We start from the raw sequence: 19,641 nt of genomic DNA, 5'->3' as shown, positions 1-19,641 counted from the left end.
TATTTGGGTCATTTCCCCTTTTGGCTGTTCTGAATAAGGATCCATGTGCAAGTTTTTGTGTGGATGTGGCTTTTAAATAGTCCCTCCCCTTTTGGTACTGGAGATTAAAGCCAGGGGCATTCTATCTGTGATCTACACCCCCAGCCCTTTTTATTTTTTATTTTGAAATAGGATGTCCCTCAGCCAGGAATGATGATGCACACTTGTAATCCCAGTACTTGGGAGGCTGAGACAAGAGGATCACAGGTTCAAGGCCAGTCTCAGCATTCTGAAATTCTGTTTGAAAATAAAAAATTAGAGCCAGGCGTGGTGGCACATGCTTGTAATCCCAGCATTTGGGAAGCTGAGACCAGAGGATCGCGGTTCGCGGACAGCCTCAGCTACTTAGTGAGGCCCTCTGCAACTCAGTGAGACCTGCTTTCAAAATAAAGGATTCAAAAAATAGGGCAGGAGTGTAGCTCGGAGGTCAAATGCCCCTGGGTTCCACCCCAGACCCGCAAAAAAAAAAAAAAAAGGAAAAAAAAAAGAAAAGGAAAAAAAAAGAAACAACTAGGGCAGAGGGTGTAGTTCAGAGGCCTAATGCCCCTGGGTTCCATCCCTAGACCTGCAAATAAATAATAATAATAATAATAATAATAATAATAATAATAAATAATAATGATAAAAATAGAAGCCAGGTGTGGTGGCGTATGCTTGTAATCCCAGCATTTGGGAGGCTGAGACAAGAGGATCTGGGTTCACGGACAGCCTCAACTACTACTTGGTGACGCCCTTTGCAACTCAGTGAGACCCTGTTTCAAAATAAAGAATCAAAAATAGGGCTGGGGGTGTAGCTTGGAGGTAGAATGCTTCTGGGTTCCATCCCCAGTACCACAAAAAAATTAAAAATAGGGCTAGAGGGGTAGCTCAGAAGTAGAATGCCCCTTGGTTCAATTCCCAGGACTACAAACAAGAAAGAATCAGGGTGTCACTAAGTTGCTGAGGTCTTGCCAAGTTGCTGAGACTGGCTACAAACCTGCAATCTTCCTGTCTCATCCTCCCAAATACTGAAATTACAAGTGTGCGCAACCATGCCCAGCTTTTTCCATCTTAAATAAGCACTAAACACCTATCATGGCTGTAACTTCTGCTGTTTAAAGTGTGGCAGCTAAACTAGCTACAACTGACTTTTATATATTTTTATGGGGCAGGAGTACTGGGGATTGAATCCAGGGACATTCTACCTTTTAGCTATACTCCTAGACCTATTTTTTTAATCTTTATTTTGAAACAGGGTCTCTCTAGGTTGATGATAGTCTCAATAATTTCTGAGACTGTCTCTGAATTTGAGATCCTCCTGTCTAAGCCTCCCAAATACTGTGATTACAATCATGTACTGCCACACCCAGCGACTTTTACATCTTTATAATTTCATGAATTTTCAAGAAATATTCTTTCTTTTTTTTTTTTTTTTTTTTTTTTTTGGTGGTACTAGGGATGGGACCCTTCTACCTCCGGCTACACTCCCAGATCTATTTTATATGTTTTATTTGGAAACAGGGCCTCTTAAGCCAGCGGAGGCTGGCTTCGAACCTGTGCAATCCTCCTGTGTCAGCCTCCCAAGCACAAGGATTACAAGCGTGTGCCACCAGGCCCGGTGAAAATATTCTTTTTCATTTTATTTTTTGGTACTCGGGATTGAACACATGGCTATTCTACCTCCAAGCTACACATCCAGCCCTTTTATTTTTTGAAACAGGGTCTCACTAGTTGCTGAGGCTAGCCTCAAACCTGTGATCCACCTGTCTTCCAAGTACTGGGATGACAGAACTTACCTAGACCTTAGAAGCTTCATATGGGGTTTTTTTCTTTCCAATTGAAGTTGAGAACTTTCACCTTTTCACTTAAGGGAAGCACTTCACTGCTTGTCTTCAGCATATCTAAATTGGCAGCATCAGTAGTTTGGTGCTTTGGGGCCATTAGTAAGCAAAAGATGGGGTATCTGAACACAGGCACTGTGTCAACAGTTGGCCTGATAATCAAGGTGGCTCCCAAAATGATTCGCACGAAGCATAAACAGCATAGGTGAACTGCATAAAATTATGAGTCACATTCAGGAAGGATGGCGCACAACCGCATCACACTACTCAGAAGTGTGTGCAATTTAAAGCTTAGGAATTATTTCTGGGATTTCCTTTTTAATATTTTTGGACCACAGTTGACCACAGTTACTTGAAACCATGGAAAAGCAAAACTGTAAATGCAGGGGGAACTACTATATCTCCATTTTGCAGACAATAAATCAGTGAGGCTCAGAGGTTAGAGACTTAACCAAAGTCACACAGCTAAAAAGTAAAGCTGTTGGTGGTGCATACCTGTAATCCTAGTACTTGGGAGGTTGAGAAAGAAGGATCAAGGTTTGCAGCCAACCTCTGCAACTTAGACCTTGTTTCAAAAAAATGAAAATATGGCTGAGGGTGTAGATCAGATGTAGAATTCCCCTGGGGTCAATCCCCAGTACCACACAAAAAAGAACAAAAATAGGGCTAGGGTTGTATCCCAGAGGTAGAATGCCCTTGCATTCAACCATCAGTACCACAACAAAAGAAACAGGGGTATCACTAAGTTGCTGAGGTCTTGCCAAATTGCTAAGGCTATCCTCAAACCTTCAACCCCCCTGTTTCAGCCTCTCAAGTACTCGGATTACATACAGGTCTGCACCTCCATGACAGTTTTTCAGTTCTTTGGGGGTACATATCTAGGAATGGAATTGCTGTATCATGCAGGGCTTATCATTTGAGGAGCTCCCAGACTGTTTCCCAAAGTAGCTGTACCATTTTCTATTCACACCAGCAACATATGAGGATCCCAATTTTTCTTTCTCCTTGCCAACACTCATTATTTTCAATTTTTTAAAAAAAATTGTAGCCATCATAGTGGGTGTTAACTGCTTCCTAATTACATCTTTGATTGGCATTTCTGTAATGACTAATAATGCTGTGCTTTCAGGCCAGTTTCACTTTTATTTATGTGTGTGTGTGTGTGTGTGTGTGTGTGTGTGTGTGTGTTTTACTGGGGATTGAATCCAGAGGCACTCTACCTTCAAGCTATACCCCTAACCCTATTTTATTGTTTATTTAGAAACAGGGTCTTACTAGGTTGATGAGAGTCCACTACTTGCTGAGGCTGTACTTGCCTGCAATACTCCTGTCTCAGCCTCCCAAGTATTGGGATTACAGACACGCACCACCATGCCCAGCTAGTTCTTTGCTTATTATTGTATATGGTACTAGTGATTGAATCTGAGCTACAAACCCAGCCCTATTTTCATTATTTTTTTAAGGTACTAAGGATTGGTCCCAGGGGAATTCTACCTCTGATCTATACCCCCAGCCCTGTTTTTTAATTTTTAATTTTATTTTTATTTTGACTGTTGAAGTATTGCAGTGCTTGTGTTCAAATAATCCATTCTTTGCTTACTAATGACCCTAACGCACCAGACTAGTGATGCTGCCAGTTCAGATATGCCGAAGACAAGCAGTGAAGTGCTTTCCTTAAGTGAAGAGGTAAAAGTTCTCAACTTCAATTGGAAAGAAAAAAATCACATGCTGAAGTTTTTAGGGTCTATGTTAAGAATGAGTCTTCCTTCTGCCATCCCAGTACTTGGGAGGCTTAGACAGGAGGATCACACATTTGAGGCTAGCCTCAGCAACTTAGTAAAACCCTGTTTCAAAAGTTAAAAAGGGCTGAATGTGTAGTTTGGAGGTAGAATGTCCATATGTTCAATCTTGAGTACCAAAAAATAAAATGTAAAAATAAAATGTTTCCATTCATGAAACTATAAAGTTGTAAAAGTTAATTGTAGCTAGTTTAGCCATCATACTTCAAACTGAAGATGTTAAAGCCATGTTATGTATTAAGTACTTATATAAAATGGTAAAAGGTGGGTGTGGTGACACATAATTGTAGTCCCAGTATTTGGGAGGCTAAGACAGGAAGATTAAAGGTTCCTGGCCAGCTTCAACTACTTAGTGAGGCCCTCTGAAACTTAGAACCTTTTTTTTTTTGGTGGTACTGGGGTTCCTAGAAGCCCTTCTACCTCTGGGCTACACTCCCAGACCTATTTTTACATTTTTATTTGGAAACAGGGTCTCCTAAGCCAGCACGGGGCTGGCTTCGAACCTGCGCGATCCTCTTGTCTCCACCTCCCAAGTGCGGGGATTACAAGCGTGCGCCACCACACCTGGCAGAACCTTTTTTAAAATAAAGAATAAGCCGGGCGTGGTGGCACACACTTGTAATCCCCGCACTTGGGAGGCAGAGACAGGAGGATCATGTTGGTTCTAAGCCAGCCGTGCTGGCTTAAGAGACCCTGTTTCCTAATAAAAAAGTATAAAATAGGTCTGGGAGTGTAGCCCAGGGGTAGAAGGGCTTCCAGGAACCCCAGTACCACAAAAAATAAAATAAAGAATAAAAAATAGGTCTTGGGGTGTATGTAGGAGGTAGAATGCCCCTGCCTTCCATTCCCAGTTTCACAAAAAAGAAAAAGATGGAAAAGGCATAAAATATATATGTATGTATAGAAAATACATAGTATATAAATAGGGTTGGTACTATCAACTATTTCAAGCATCCACTGGGTGTCTTAGGATATATCCTTGCAAATGAGGGAGGACTATTATAATACCTGGTTATGCTATTGTAAACTTAGTGGAGCTGAGGTGGCTTTGGAGCAGTGCCTGATACACAGCAGGTACATAATTGATAATTAATATTATTTTACTACCTCCAATGTTAGTAGCAGTCAATTAAGGCATTTCACCTTGTGAATTCAGCACATCTGCTGCAGTCAAAGGCTGCGGTTATGGTGCCTCTTATTTGCCAAGCCTTAGAAAAACAACCTCAAAAAGAAACCTGTAACTCAAATTGGTTGTCTTATGTGAAAAGGTTACCCTAGTAATTATGCTGCAATAAAAATCTCTGTGTTACTAAAGGAACAAAATATTTTCTGGAAGATTGCTCTGTCAAGTCAGAAGTCAAACTTTACCACTTTCATGCCCCTCTACATCAAAGATATTTCTTGTGTTTGCTAGAGATCCAGTCCAGGGTCTGTAATATTGATCTGCATTCTCAGGCCTCAACAACTTTTTTTTTCTGGGGATTGAACCCAGGAGCATTCTACTTCCAAGATATACCCCAGCCCTTTTTTGGTTTTTTATTTTTTGTCCTTGTTGATACTGGGGATTGAACCCAGCGCATTGTGTTTGCAAGGCAAGTGCTTTGCTACTGAGATATATCCCAGTTTATTTTTCTTATTTTTTATTTTGAAACAGGATCTTATGAAGTTGCTGAGGCTGGCCTTGATCTACTATCCTCCTATCTCAGCTTCCCAGGTAGTTGTATGCTACCATGCCCAGTTATTAATTAATTTATTCATTTATTTTTTGGTACAGGATATTGAACCTAAGGTCATTCTACCTCTGAGTTATATCTCCAGTTCTATTTTATTTTTATTTGGAAACGGGGTCTCTGTGTTGTAGAGGGCTTCACAAAGTTGCTGAGGCTGGCCTCAAACCTGCAATCCTGTCTCAGTCTCCAAAATAATCTCAAGTAAAGTCACACACCACCATACTTGGTTAGGTCCTTCTTTCCTATTCTATTCCAATTAGCTCCTATTGGTTAGGACCATGGTGAATACACACAAAAGTAAGATAGACCTGTGAGCTTAAAACTTGGAGATGATAGTATTGCCAAATTAGTTCTGTGACTGACATCTTTCTGAGTGCTATGTCAGTGAAGAGGAGGAAAGTGATAATTTTCTGAGACTCAGTAGGCCGATAGGAAGTTTGAGAGCATTGGGAAAGGGCCATTAGAGCATTTTAGGCAGGGAAAACACGTGAGCAAAGACAAGGAATCAGGAGCAATCATGGGAATGGGTAGTTAGGAAACTAGCCTGGTAGGGGTGGGGTATTGTGGAATTGTGAGACTCCTTTTTTTTTTTTTTTGGTACTAGGTATTGAGCCCCGGGCCATTATACCACCAAGCTATAGATCTAGCACTTTAATTTTTTCATTTTTAAAGGACTTCATAAGCTTTTAAGGCTGACCTCTAACCTATAATCCTCCTGTTTTAGCATACCAAGCACTGGGATTACAGGTGTGTGCTACCACACATGGCTAGATATCTGATGTTCTTATTTTGTTGCTTTCTATGTTTCTTCCCCAGAAGTTTTATAATTGGAATACTGAGCCTTTTGTTCTATTCTTGGTTGTGCTGCAGATTAGTTCAAGGTAGTTTTGTTTTATATTCTCTTTAAGCAGTAAAATGAGTAGTTAGATTAGTTCAATGAGAGAAAGAGCATGCGCGCAAGAGAGAGAGTGAGTGTGTGTGTGTGTTAGTTACTGGGGGCTGAACCCAGGGGAATTCTCCTGCTGAGCTATAGCCCTAGCCCTTTTTATTTTTTTTATTTTGATATAGGATCTTTCTAGGTTGCTGAAAGTCTCACTACATTGCTGAGGCTGGCCTTAAAGGCTATGGTTTTCCTGTTTCAACCTCCCAAGTACTAGAATGACAGGTTTGTGCCACCACGCTTGGTTTCAGTTCAGTGATTCCTTTTTGTGTATGTGTGGTACTGGGGATTGAACCCAGGGACATTCTACCTCTGAGCTACACCCCAGTCCTATTTTTTATTCTTTATTTTGAAACGGTCTCACTGAGTTGCAAAAGGTCTCACTAAGTAGTACCTGAGGCTGTCTGTGAACCACGATCCTCCTGTCTCAGCCTCCCAAATGCTAGGATTCAATTGTGTGTGTGTGTGTGTGTGTGTGTGTGTGTGTGTGTGTGTGTGTGTGTCAGAACTTACTGGAAACCATTTTGATATATGTTTACATCACACTCAGGAAATTATTTCAGCCAATTTGAGGTTTAGGGCCAGCTTAGTATATTGTGGAAAATCACTCTCTAGGGTTTGTGATTTAAATTGCTAATGTCTTTTTTTTTTTGCAGTGTTAAGGATGGAACCCAGGGGGCATTCTACCTCTGAGCTACACCCCTAGCCCTGTTTTCTATTCTTTACTTTGAAACAGGGTCTCACTGAGTTGCAAAGGGCCTCACTGAATAGCTGAGGCTGTTCATGAACCACAATCTTCTCATCTTAGCGTCCCGAATGCTGAGATTACAAGCAGGCGCCACCACGTCCAGCGTGCTAATGTCTTTTTGTGTGTCTGTGTTACTGGGGATTGAGCCCAGGTATATTCTACCCCTGAGCTACACTCACAGCCACCTTTTTTATTTTGAAGCAGGGTCTACTAAGTTACCGTGATCTGGCTTTGAACTTGTGATTCCCCTTTTTCAGCCTCCCAAGTACTGTGATTTTGAGCATGTGCCACCATGCCAACTTCCTAGTGTGTTAAGAACCACCACATTAGTTAAAGATCATTAGTTATTAGCTGGACATGGAGATGCAGACCTGTAATCCCAGCTACTCAGGACACTAAAGCCATAGGATCACAAGTTTGAGGCCAATGTGGGCAATTTAGCTACTTGGGAGGTGAAGGCATAAAGATCAAAAGTTTGAGGCCAGCCTTAGGCAATTTAGTGAGATCTTGTCTCAAAATAAAAGAATAAGGGTTGGGGATGTGGCTCAGTGGTAAAGCACCCCTGAGTTCAATCCCTAATACAATAGAAGCATTAGTGCTTGGTTCTCTGGATATGAAATCACTTGAATGGTGGCATAGTCAGCTTCAGACCAGGTAAAGGTTATGTGTTACAGTGGACAGAACAGGGATTCTGATGTTACTCTGACTCAGATCCAAGTTGCTCTTCCCAGCTGTATGGCTCTGAGCAGTCACCTAACTTCTTTCGCCTCTTTCCTCATGTGTACAGTGGGGCTTATAATTCCTGTAAGATCTGGTTAAGATGAGGAGAGAACATATCACACTTTGTTTTTTTAATAAATTTTTATTGGTGCATTATAGTCATATATCTCAATGGGATTTTAAAAAAAACTTGTGAATATATACATGTACACATCACCCAATCAGCCCCTCCCCAATCTCTAACCTCCTCTCTCCCCCTCCCACCTACCCATGCTTGGCTTCCTGATTGAGTTTGATACATGTGCTTTAAGAGTACATCATGTGCTTTAAAGAGTTTCCCTTATCCTCTCTCTTACCCCCTCAGATATGTCACCTTCATTGCTCCTCTATAGGCTCCCTTCTTCATCTAGAGTTCCTCCTGTTACTCATTTCTCTTTAGTTTTCACACGTTAGGAAAAGCATCTGATTTCTTATTTTTATGACATTTCACTGTAAATGCCATAATTTTGTTCTCCCTTATAGCTGGGCAAAATTCCATTGTGTACATATCCCATAGTTTTGAAATCCACTCATCCGTTGAAGGACATCTTGGCTGGTTCCACAGTTTGGCAATGGTGAATTGTGCATCTATGAACATGGTTGTTGCTCATGCATTAGTTTGGTATTTGGGTTTTCACTCTTTTTGGTAGATACCCAGAGGTGGTATTGCTGGATCATATGGTAAGTTCATTTTCGTTCTTCTGAGGATCTTCTATACTGTTCTCTAAAGTGGTTGCATCAACTTGCAATCCCACCAACAATGTGTTAGAGCTTCTATTTCTCCACACTTATTCCCACTTACAGAAAACCTGAAAGCCAGAAGGTGAGTAACTTTGACAGGATGATCCATCTTTAAATGAGGGGCCAATTGTGTATTATTCCATATTCCTAAGAGATGTATTTGAACTTGTTTCCAAGTATATTTTGAATGATTAAAGGATAGTGGAGTAACATAAATTTATTTATATTGAGCATGGCATTCAACTTGCAGTCTAGTTTTTATATTTTTTATTTGATTACCTAAATAAAGAACAGTTTCTTCCATTACTGATAATTTAGTTTCTAACTTTCTATCTATGACTTCTTGAGTAGCTAATGCTAAAGAAACATTATGAGACAAGGAATTAACATGATGAGCAGTTTGTATATTAGTAACTAAAGTAGCAGAAGAAAGGGTTAAGGAAGTAATTGTTGAAATTAATGCTGTTATTCCCAGAACCAAAGATGCTGAGCAGCAAACATGGGTCCATGGCCATCCAAGGGGCTCCCACAGATATTTATCTAGAATATTATCTGGAGCATCATCTGGAGCTTGACAGCATAAGTCTGTGAGAAACAAAACTCATAATACAGTTTTAGGAGCCTTATTATTTATGAGGAACCATACAGATTTTCACAAGCAGTTTGGTGGGTTGTTTCTGAAACAGTTGGCTTTGAGGCTGTTGGCTTCAGGCAGCTATGATAAACTGACGTAGCTAAACTGATGTTTTAATACTGATTTATATATAGATATTTATAGAAAATAGAAACAGGAAATTTTTTAAATTTTACTGTAAACCTTTTGATTAATTTTTAAATATAACCATTTTATCACATGCAATATTTATTTCATAAACTTAATCCTACCCAGTCATTCTTCAACATGCTCAGACCTTCCAGAAGGTCTGTGGAATGGGCGAAGTGGAATGCGAGGCCCCCTGCAGCAATGTAGTATAATGGTGAATTATTTGATCAGGAACCGACAAAGGTGCTTGAGCATCCTGTGGAAAAACAAAGGCATGCCCTTGACCAAAGGTTAATAAAATATCAGGTTTTGTTTCAGAAGAGAGCAGAGGTGCTTGCTCCCAGGTAGCCACTCTAGCGGCCAAACTGCCTCATGAGTTGGATCTAAGGCATCTTTAAAAAGATTCAGTAGAGATAAAGCTTTTACAGGGACCCTTTATGGTCCATGATTAGTATAATATAGTTACATTTCTTTTTCTTACTTGTTCCATGTTTCTAAGTTTAAAGTTACTTCTTCAGGAAACCAAGGAGAACATTCTTGTAGAAAGGAGAGAAAGTGCCTAAGTTGCTTAGCAAAAACTGATATACCTTTTTTCTTATGCTTAGTGATATCAATGAAGAAACCTCTCTGTTTTGATTCAGTATGTCCCATCTTTAACGTAATTGCCCTTCTTTACCTGCTTTACGAAGACAGGGGGTCTGTAGCACCCTTGAGCAATCTACCTGGCTCCCTGAAAATGAGGGGGATTACTCACCAATCGTGCCCCACGGTAGGTGCCACTATGTGATGATGGCCCTACCATGAGTTGTGGTGAATGAGAGAAGAACTGTCACATGAGATCAGATTCAAGCTTCTCCATCTTAATCAGGATTTGTTATAATTTTTATACTTTCTTTTTTGGCAGCAAAGCAGGGGCATAGCCATGCAGGCAGGAACTCCAAGGATGGGAAAAGTTTTATTTTTTATAGAGTTTAGGGCAAGGGTGCCAGACATTTAAATAATCATAGTATGCTTTGTCTCACTTCACAAGGCTGACTTAAACTTAATCTTATACATTGGCCCAAACTAAGGTCAGTTTGAACTTAATGTTTGGCCCAAACTTTATCCTTGGGAAAACATCTTTGTTTCCTGAGTCTCTCACAGGCTGCTGCCCATCAGTTTTAGTTATAATGCTTATACATAAAATTCCAATTATACATGTTAATCCAAATAATCCTAAAATAATTTTTGAAGAAAGGAATGCTAGACATACTTCATGGGGGATTTAAGCTGTTGCAGATCACCTGATCGAGCTTTCTCAAGATCTGCATGAGATGCTGTAGCAGGTTCCTATTTTCCTCCATATATATATATTTTAGTAGGAGAAAACAGCACGTGTCATTTGCAGAAGCTGAGAGCCCAATTCCCTGCAGCAATGGATTTTATCTCCCCACTGAAAGTGGAAGCTCACAGCCTCACCATGGAGAGTGGGATCCGCTGCTCCAATCACACCCTAGCCCCTAGCACAGAGCAGGGGGGGGCACAGCAGCCATGAGCTGAGGTCTCCCAGGACCTCCAGCGCAGCGAATCAGCACAGTAATATGGGTGGGGCTCCCTCCAACTTGCCCCCTTTTTTTTACATAGTATGTTTCCAGAATTCCTGCACATGTGCAGCAAGAATAGTCTACTTTTGGGGAGATATTTTCAAACATTCAAGGTAGATTGGATTGGATTGGATCCCGAATACTAGCTGCCCCTGCTACCGCCATTTTGGTACATATCCGCAAAACTTTTTCTTACATAGTGTGCTGTTTAGAGTTCCTGAACATGTGGGGCAGGAACAGTCTATTTCTTCAAAAATTCAAGGTGGATTTGGTTGAATCTGTCTGCTTGTCCTGAATACTGGCCACCACCGCCGCCTTCTTGGTCTCTCCTAGAGTATGTTGTTGTTAAGTATTCTTGTGAATGGTTGGCAGGAGCAGTCTGCTTTCTGATCTCTTCTAGGATATCCCTCCAAAAATCACTTTTCTTGCAGTGGTGGGTGCCGCGCTGCAGTCCTGCCTCTAATTCCGCCATTTTCCACTCTCTCTCCTATATTTCAGATAGGATGTGATGACTGGAAATGTTTCTGTGTGTTGTCCCAATCAGCTATTAAATAAAAATCTGTTGTCCAGGGTTTCTCAGGGGGATGCATATCCTATTCGGCTGCTACTAACTATCACCGCTGTGGTCATGGTTGCCACTGCAGCTTCAGCTGCAGCTGCCGCCATCTTCCTCCCTCTTCAATCTTTTTTAATAAAAGAAAACAGTATGTGTCTTTTGCAGGAGTTGGGAGCCCAAGTACTTAGTAGCAGTCTGTTTTATCTCCCCGCCAAGAGCCTAGGCCCACAGCTTCACCATGGAGAACAGGTTCTGCTGCTCTGAGCGCACCCAGCCTCAGCGCTGCGCAGAGGAGCGTGGTGGCTAGGAGCGTCCTTGGCTCCTGTGACGCACAGCTCTGGCCGACCCGACTATGTGGGTCTCCATCTGAAGCACCCCGAACATTTTTCTTACATAGTATGTTGTCCAGAGTTCCTGAGCATGTAGGGCAGATGCAGTCTACTTTTGGGGAGATTTCCTCAAAAGTTCAGGGTGGATTAGAATGAATTTACCTGCCTCTCCCTGATGCTGGCTGCCACAGCCATCTTGGCTCTCCTCCCAAGCATTTTTCCTACAGAGTATGTTGTCCAGAGTTCCTGAGCATGTGGGGCTGGAGCAGTCTTTTTTTGGGAAGATTTCTCCAACAGTTCAAGGCAGGTTGGATTGGATTTATCTAGCTCTCCTAAATACTGGCTGACACCGCCGCCGTCTCAGCCATCTTGTTATGTCTCTTCTCATATTTTAGGTAGGAAGTCATGGCTATAAATGTATGTGTTGTCCCTGTTAGATATTAAACCAAAATCTGATGTCCGGGGTTTCTCAGAGGAATACATGTCCTATTTGGCTACTGCCAATTATTGTCATGGTTGCAGTGGAGTCCGCGGCCACTGCCATCTTGGCCCCTCCCTCAATATTTTTTAATAAGAGAAAACAGTACTTGTCTTTTGCAGGAGTTGGGGGCCCAAGTACTTAGTAGCAATGTGTTTTATCTCCCCGCCAGGAGCAGAGGCCCACAGCTTCACCACAGAGAGCGGGTTCTGCTGCTCCAAGTGCATCCAGCCCCAGCACTGCGCAGAGGTGGCCAGGAGCACCCTTGACTCCTGGGATGCCTGGTGCCAGCCAACCTGACTCTGCGGGCCTCCATCTGATGCACCTCAAACATTTTTCTTACATAGTATGTTGTCCAGAGTTCCTGAGCATGTAGGGCAGGTGCAGTCTACTTTTGGGGAGATTTCCTCAAAAGTTCAGGGTGGATTAGAATGAATTTACCTGCCTCTCCCTGATGCTGGCTGTTGCCATCTTGGCCCTCCTCCTGAGCATTTTTCTTACATAGTAGGTTGTCCAGAATTCCTGAGCACGTGGGGCAGGAGCAGTCTTTTTCTGGGAAGATTTCTCCAACAGTTCAAGGTGGGTTGGATTGGTTTTATCTACCTCTCTCGAATACTGGCCACCGCTGCTACCACCATCTCCACCATCTTGGTCAGTCTCTTCGTATATTTTAGTTAGGAAGTCATGGCTATAAATGTCTCTATATATTGTCTCAACAAGATATTAAACCAAAATCTGATGTTCGGGTTTTCTCAGAGGAATACCTGTCCTATTTGGCTGCTGCCAGCTATTGTTGCTACGACCGCGGCTGCTGCCATCTTCAACATATCACACTTTGCACTGTGCCTGGCACAATGGAGATGGATGCTCAGCTGGCATCTCATATGAGAGGCTGGGAAAAACTCACCAGGAGATGCATAAAACTATACTCCTACCCTAACACCTGTGCAGTTAATCATAACTTTTTTTGGGAGGCATTGCTGGGGTAGAACCCTGGGCCTCATGCCTGCTAGGCAAGTGATCTACCACTGAGCTACACTCCCAGCTCCAGTTAACCATATCTCTAGGTATAAATATGTTGTAATACCTTTTGGTTCTTTTGCCTGGATATGAAATCAATACCAGCCTTGCCTCACTATCTGCTTATCAGTGTCCGTTCCTTTATGTGACCCAGTGTATGACATGACAATTGTGACTACACTTTTTCTAGAGCCCAGCAAAAGTTCAATGCATTGAAACTTGTGCTAGACTCTAGCTAACTACAGTTCCTTCACAACTTAAATGAAAAGTAGGTCAGTTGCTGGGGCATAGTGGTGTACACCTATAATCCCAGTATTTGGGAGGCTGAGACAGGAGGATTGCAGGTTCAAAGCCAGCCTCAGCAACTTAGGGAGACTATCAGCAACCTAGTGAGACCCTGTTTCAAAACAAAACTAAAAAGGGAGCTGGTGGTGTAGCTCACGGGTATAATGCCTCTGGGTTCAATCTCCAGTACTAGAAAAAAAATAGGTCAGTTGAGTTCAACAAAATTGTCAGGGTCCATAGGTTAGTAGAGGTCACCAAACTTACTTGGCTTGACTCCCTCATTTCAAAAAAATAAAAATTAGTGCCCACTCTGAAATCTACCTTCTTTATGTGAATGAACAGAAAGATGCAGTGATAAATTTGCAATCCTTTTGAAATATATTTTTATTTGTTCACTGTCATCATAGGTTCAAAATGATACAAACATATGTGCACGGCACTTGGTGTATTTTCCTCTGGATCACATCTGCTTCCCTCATACATGTTAGTTTGATAATGATACCTTCATTTATGGACACAGCATCATTTGAACTGTGTCCTTCCTCAGGCCTCCTTTTCCCCCTCCATTCCTCCTGCTCCCAGCTCCCTTCCAGTGTTCTACTTGTCTGTCTCATGTATCTATATTTTGTTTCACCACTTCCTAGGGGGTGATATCACCCACTTTGGTATCTTGTATTCTACAGCCAAAGTCCAGACTTTACTCTTTCCAGCTGTATGACCTTAGGGATAATAATGAAAAATGGGATAGGTGATAGTAATAATAATTATGGCCTCATGAGGTTGTTTTATTAAACAAGTTAATGCATGTTAGGAATTTGGAACATTGCTAAGTAGAGAGTATGTATACATATTCAGTCTGTTACCATTAGTATTACAATTACTATATAACAGGTCTTATTTGGAAATCAGAAACACAGAGATTTTCATCGAAGAATGTTGCGGAGCTGAGTGGCATCATGCATGCCTGTAATCCCAGTACTTGGGAAGCTGAGACAGGAGGATCACAGGTTTGAGGCCAGCCTCAGCAATTTCATGAGAACCTTAAATTTAGCACGACCTTGTTTCAGAACAAAAAAGAAAAAAAGTGCTGGGGGCATAACTCAGATTCAATCCCCTTGATTCAATCTGCTGTACCCCCCAAAAAAACAGAGATAACTAATATATAGATATTCTATACAGCTGTAAAGAAGAACAAAATCATGGCATTCACAAGAAGATGGAAAGATCTGGAGAACATTATGTTAAGTGAGACCAGTCAAGCACAGAAAGAGAAGGGACATATGTTCTCTCTAATATGCCCAAACTAGGGAGCACTGGGGACTCCAGATAATGGAGAGGAAATCTCAGCAAAGCTAGAATGGAAGGATAGGAGATGAAGAAGGCTGAGGTTGATTAGTGGATGAGCTACATTGAATATGTGTAAAAGTATGAATATAGCATGGTTAACCTGGACACTCATTGTTGGGAGGAGGGGAGGGGAACTGGGTGGGGGGAGGGCACCAAGCACAGTCAAAATGTATACCATTTTCAATATGTTCCACTTATAAATAAAACTAAAGAATAAATAAATAGATATCTTCAGTACACTTCAAGTGCAGCCAGTATCATGTGCAGAGCTGGGTGTGGTGGCACATGCCTGTGATTCCAGTACTTGGGAGGCTGAGACAGGATGAAGGCCAGCCTTAGCAATGTAGGGAGACTCAGTAACCTAGTAGGATCATGTTTCAAAAAAATAAATAAAATGGGCTGGAAGTGTATCTCAGAGGTGGAATGCCCCTGTGTTAAGCCAGATGTGCTGGCGCACATTTGTAATCCCAGTACTTGGGAGGCTGGGACAAGAGGATCAAAGAATAGCCTCAGCAAGTAGTGAGACTCATCAACCTAGTGAGACTTTGTTTCAAAATAAAAAAAAAATAGAGCTGGGGGTATAGCTTGGAGGTAGAATGCCCCTTAGTTCAATCCCCAGTAAACACACACACACACACACACACACACACACACACACACACACACACGTATGCCCATGGGTTGACTCTTCAGGGAAAAAAACCCCAGAGTCATTTATAGTGTTTCTCTGTTTCATTAAAATTGGGCTATCCAGGAAAGTACCTGGAACTTGAAAAGTACTTATGCTGGAGTCAGGACAGCATTTTTTTTATGGTACTGGGGTTCCTGGAAACCCTTCCACTTCCAGGCTACACTCCCAGACCTATTTTTATAGTTTTATTTGGAAACAGGGTCTCCTAAGCCAGCACGCGTGGCTGGCTTCGAATCTGCGCGATCCTCCTGTCTCCTCCTCCCAAGCAAGAGGATTACAAGCCTGCGCCACCACGCCCGGCAGGACAGCATTTTGAATTCTGTTTTTTTTTTTTTTTTGTGGTACTGGGGTTCCTGGAAGCCCTTCTATCTCCGGGCTACACTCCCAGACCTATTTTTACATCTTTATTTGGAAACAGGGTCTCCTAAGCCAGCGCGCACGGCTGGCTTCGAACCTGCGCGATCCTCCTGTCTCTGCCTCCCAAGCGCGGGGATTACAAGCGTGCGCCACCACGCCCGGCTTGAATTCTGTTTAACATTCACTTGTTGGGCAACTCTAGGGACAGCCAACCTTTTGTAGTCTTAGCTGCTCCATTTTAAAAATGAGGCGAGCCAGGCATTGTGGCACACACTCGTAATCCCTGTACTTGGGAGGCTGAGACCAGAGGATTGTGGTTCATGAACAGCCGCAGCTACTTAGTGAGGTCCTTTGTAACCCAGTGAGACCCTTTTACAAAATAACGAATAAAAAATAGGGTTAGGGGTGTAGCTCAGAGGTAGAATGCCCTTGGGTTCAATCCCCAGTACTACAATAAATAAATAAGTAAATAAATAAATAATAAAAACGAGGCTAGCTGGGTGTGGTGGTGCACATTTGTAATCCCAGCATTCAGGAGGCTGAGACCAGAGGATCATGTCTCGCAGACAGCCTCAGCTACTTAGTGAGGTCCTTTGCAACTCAATGAGACCCTGTTCCAAAATGAAGAATAAAAATAGGGCGAGGAGTGTAGAAGAATAAAAAATAGGTCTCGGAAATACAATGACCCCGAGTTCCATCCCCAGTACCTAAAAAAAAAAAAAAAAAAAAAAAAAAAAGCCGAGCAGGGTGGCACAAACTTGTAATCCCAGCATTTGGGAGGCGGAGACAGAAGGATCATGGTTTGCCACCAGCCTCAGCTACTTAGTGAGGCCCTCCACAACTCAGTGAGACCCTGTTTCAAAATATAGAATAAAAAATAGGGCTGGGGTGTAGCTCGGAGGTAGAATGCCCCTGGGTTCCATCCCCAGTACTGCAAAAAAAAAAAAAAAGAGGTGGTTAGAAATACCCTGCAGTGTATGGTGCTCCTGTGATAAAAAGCAAGAACATTTTTTAAAAATTGGACGGACTTATGTTTCTGTATTTCTGTCCATGTCTAAATTTTTCATTCATATGTACCTTGCCATAGATGGTAAGATAATATGGGTAAAATCTATATGGCACATAGGATGCACTGAGTGATAAATAATAGCTTTATTATTTTTTCCCTTTTATTTTAATACTGGGAATTTCACCAAGTGCATTCTACCCCTGAGCTACACCCTGGACCCTTTTATTTTTTGAAAGAGGGTCTCTCTAAGTTGTTGAGACAGGCCTCAAACCTGCAATCCTATCTCAGCTTTTCATGTAATGGGATTACAGGCCTGCATGATCATGCCCAGATGCTCTATTATTTTTCTAACAAAAGTCTCTTCTGTCATGATTGGACATTGAAATAACACATGCCATGTTAATTTCTTTCTTTCTTTTCTTTTCTTTCTTTTTGCTGTACCATAGATGGAACCCAGGGGCATTCTACCTCTGAGCTATATCCCCAGCCCTGTTTTGTATTCTTTATTTTGAAACAAGGTCTCACTAAGTTGCAGAGGGCCTCACTAAGTAGCTGAGGCTGTTTTTGACCCATGATCTTCCTGTTTCAGCCTCCCAAGTACTGGTATTATAAGCATGTGCCACCACATCTGGCTATGCCATGTTAATTTCAGTATTTTGATTTTGAGGAAATTCAGGTCAAGAGTCATAAAAGGAGTAAAAATAAACTGGTCATTTGAGTGAACACATGTACAGTTCTGTGTTCAACCAAGTTCCTGTTTGAGAGAAGGCTTTGTTTTTGTTTTAGCAATACTGTGGGTTGAACCCAGGGGGATTCTACCTTTGAGCTATAACCCCAACCCTATTTTTTATTCTTTTTTTGGGGGGTGTTACTGGGGTTCCTAGAAGCCCTTGTACCTCCAGGCTACACTCCCAGACCTATTTTTATACTTTTTTTTATTTGGGAACAGGGTCTCTTAAGCCAGCATGGCTGGCTTCGATCCTCCTGTCTCTGCCTCCCAAGAGTGGGGATTACAAGCGTGCATCACCACACCCGGCGCTTATTTTTTTATTCTTTATTTTGAAACCTGGTCTCACTGAGTTGCAGAGGGCCTCATTAAGTAGCTGAGGCTGCCGCGAACCATGATCCTCCTGTCTCAGCCTTCCAAATGCTGGGATTACAAGCATGTGCTACCACACCGGCAAGAAGACTTTGTTTTTTTATTTGTTTGCTTTGTTTATAAGTATTCATTTCAAGCCAGGCGTGGTGGTGCAAGCTTGTAATCCCAGAATCCAGGAGGCTGAGACCAGAGGATCGCGGTTCACAAACAGCCTCAGCTAGTTAGTGAGGCCCTCTGCAACTCAGTGAGACCCTGTCTCAAAATAAAGAATAAAAAAATAGGGCTGGGGGTGCAGCTCGGAGGTAGAATGCCTCTGGATTCCATCTCCAGTACCGCAAAAAAAAAAAAAAAGTATTCATTTCAGCCATATATAATCTTTTTATTGTATGTATGGTATTAGGAATTGAACCCAGGGTCATTTCTACCTCTGAGATATACTCCCAGTCCTTTGTATTTTATTTCTTTCTTTGTTTTTGTGGTACTGAAGATTGAGCCCAAGGGCATTCAACATCCAAGTTCTATCCCAACCCTTTATTATTTTTTATCTGGGAAGATGGTCTTGCTAAGTTGTTGAAGCTGATTTTAAACCCACAATCCTCCTGTCTCAGCCTCCCAGGTACTGGGACTACAGGTGTGAGCCACCTGTGAGCTCCTTTTTAAATTTTTATTTTGAAACAGGATCTTGCTCAGTTATGGAGGGCCTCATTAAGTTGCTGCGGCTGGCTATGGACCTTGGATCTTCCTGTGTCAGTCTCCCAAGCATTGGGATTACAAGTGTGAGACACCACACCCAGCTTTTCCCACATACAATCTTAATTTTACCAAAGTATAATGTTAGCTACTAACCTTCCTGACTTGTAACAAAATGCCGGTCAGTCTCTGTGGCTTGACATGCTTTCATCTTTTCTCTTAGGTCTTTCAGAGCCTCGAAGACCACCATTTGGAAGTGGTGGCTTTCTTCAGGGAAAATGGCTTCCACGGCCTTCTTGCGCATGACTCCGAGTATGCTCTCTACAATATTCCCTCCTACTACAGTTCACATGCTCTGAAGCTGAGCTGGAATGGGAAGAACCTTACTACCAACCAGTTCCTGATGCAGGAGGTGGCCAAGCAGCTGGGCCTGAAGCGGATGAACTTCCCCATATTTGCTGCACTGTTAGGTATGTAGTCTAAAGAAGAAAGTGCAGTGATTGGTAAGGTTTCAAAACTCTTTCATTGTTAATGATGAACACTAGAGTGATTTTGTCTATTGTTACTGAATTTCTCTCATACTCTCTCTTTCTATTTTGTCCTTTGTCATACTGCGGATTGCACTCAGGAGCATTCTGCATCTGAACTACACCTCTAACCTTTTTATATATATTTTTTATTTTGAAATAGGGTCTCATTATGTTGCTGAGGCTGGACTTGAAATTTTGATCTTCCTATCTCAACCTCCTAAAGACTAGAATTACAGGCATGCGCCACCATGCCCAGCTTAGATTTGTTTTTTTTTTTTTAATTCTCATGCAGAAAACCCACCTTAAAACTCATAAAATTTGTCTTATG

The 19,641-nt window shown here is 42.0% G+C and overlaps 1 protein-coding gene across 1 annotated transcript in view; it reads left to right on the top strand.

Annotated features, from left to right (window-relative positions):
• FAM120C (family with sequence similarity 120 member C) overlaps nt 1-19,641 on the top strand; it is a gene marked incomplete at both ends in the record, with an annotated part of 146,472 nt that overhangs the window by 38,763 nt on the left and 88,068 nt on the right. Inside the window, one exon of the mRNA XM_080718525.1 lies at nt 19,007-19,253. Within this exon, the coding sequence (XP_080574651.1) occupies nt 19,007-19,253 (247 nt within the window). The remainder of the gene's footprint in view (nt 1-19,006; nt 19,254-19,641) is intronic.

Source organism: Muscardinus avellanarius, assembly GCF_963383645.1.
Source record: "Muscardinus avellanarius genome assembly, chromosome: X".
Lineage (NCBI taxonomy): Eukaryota > Metazoa > Chordata > Mammalia > Rodentia > Gliridae > Muscardinus > Muscardinus avellanarius.
Note: the sequence above shows the minus strand (reverse complement) of the source record. Positions and strands in the feature narration are given on the sequence as shown.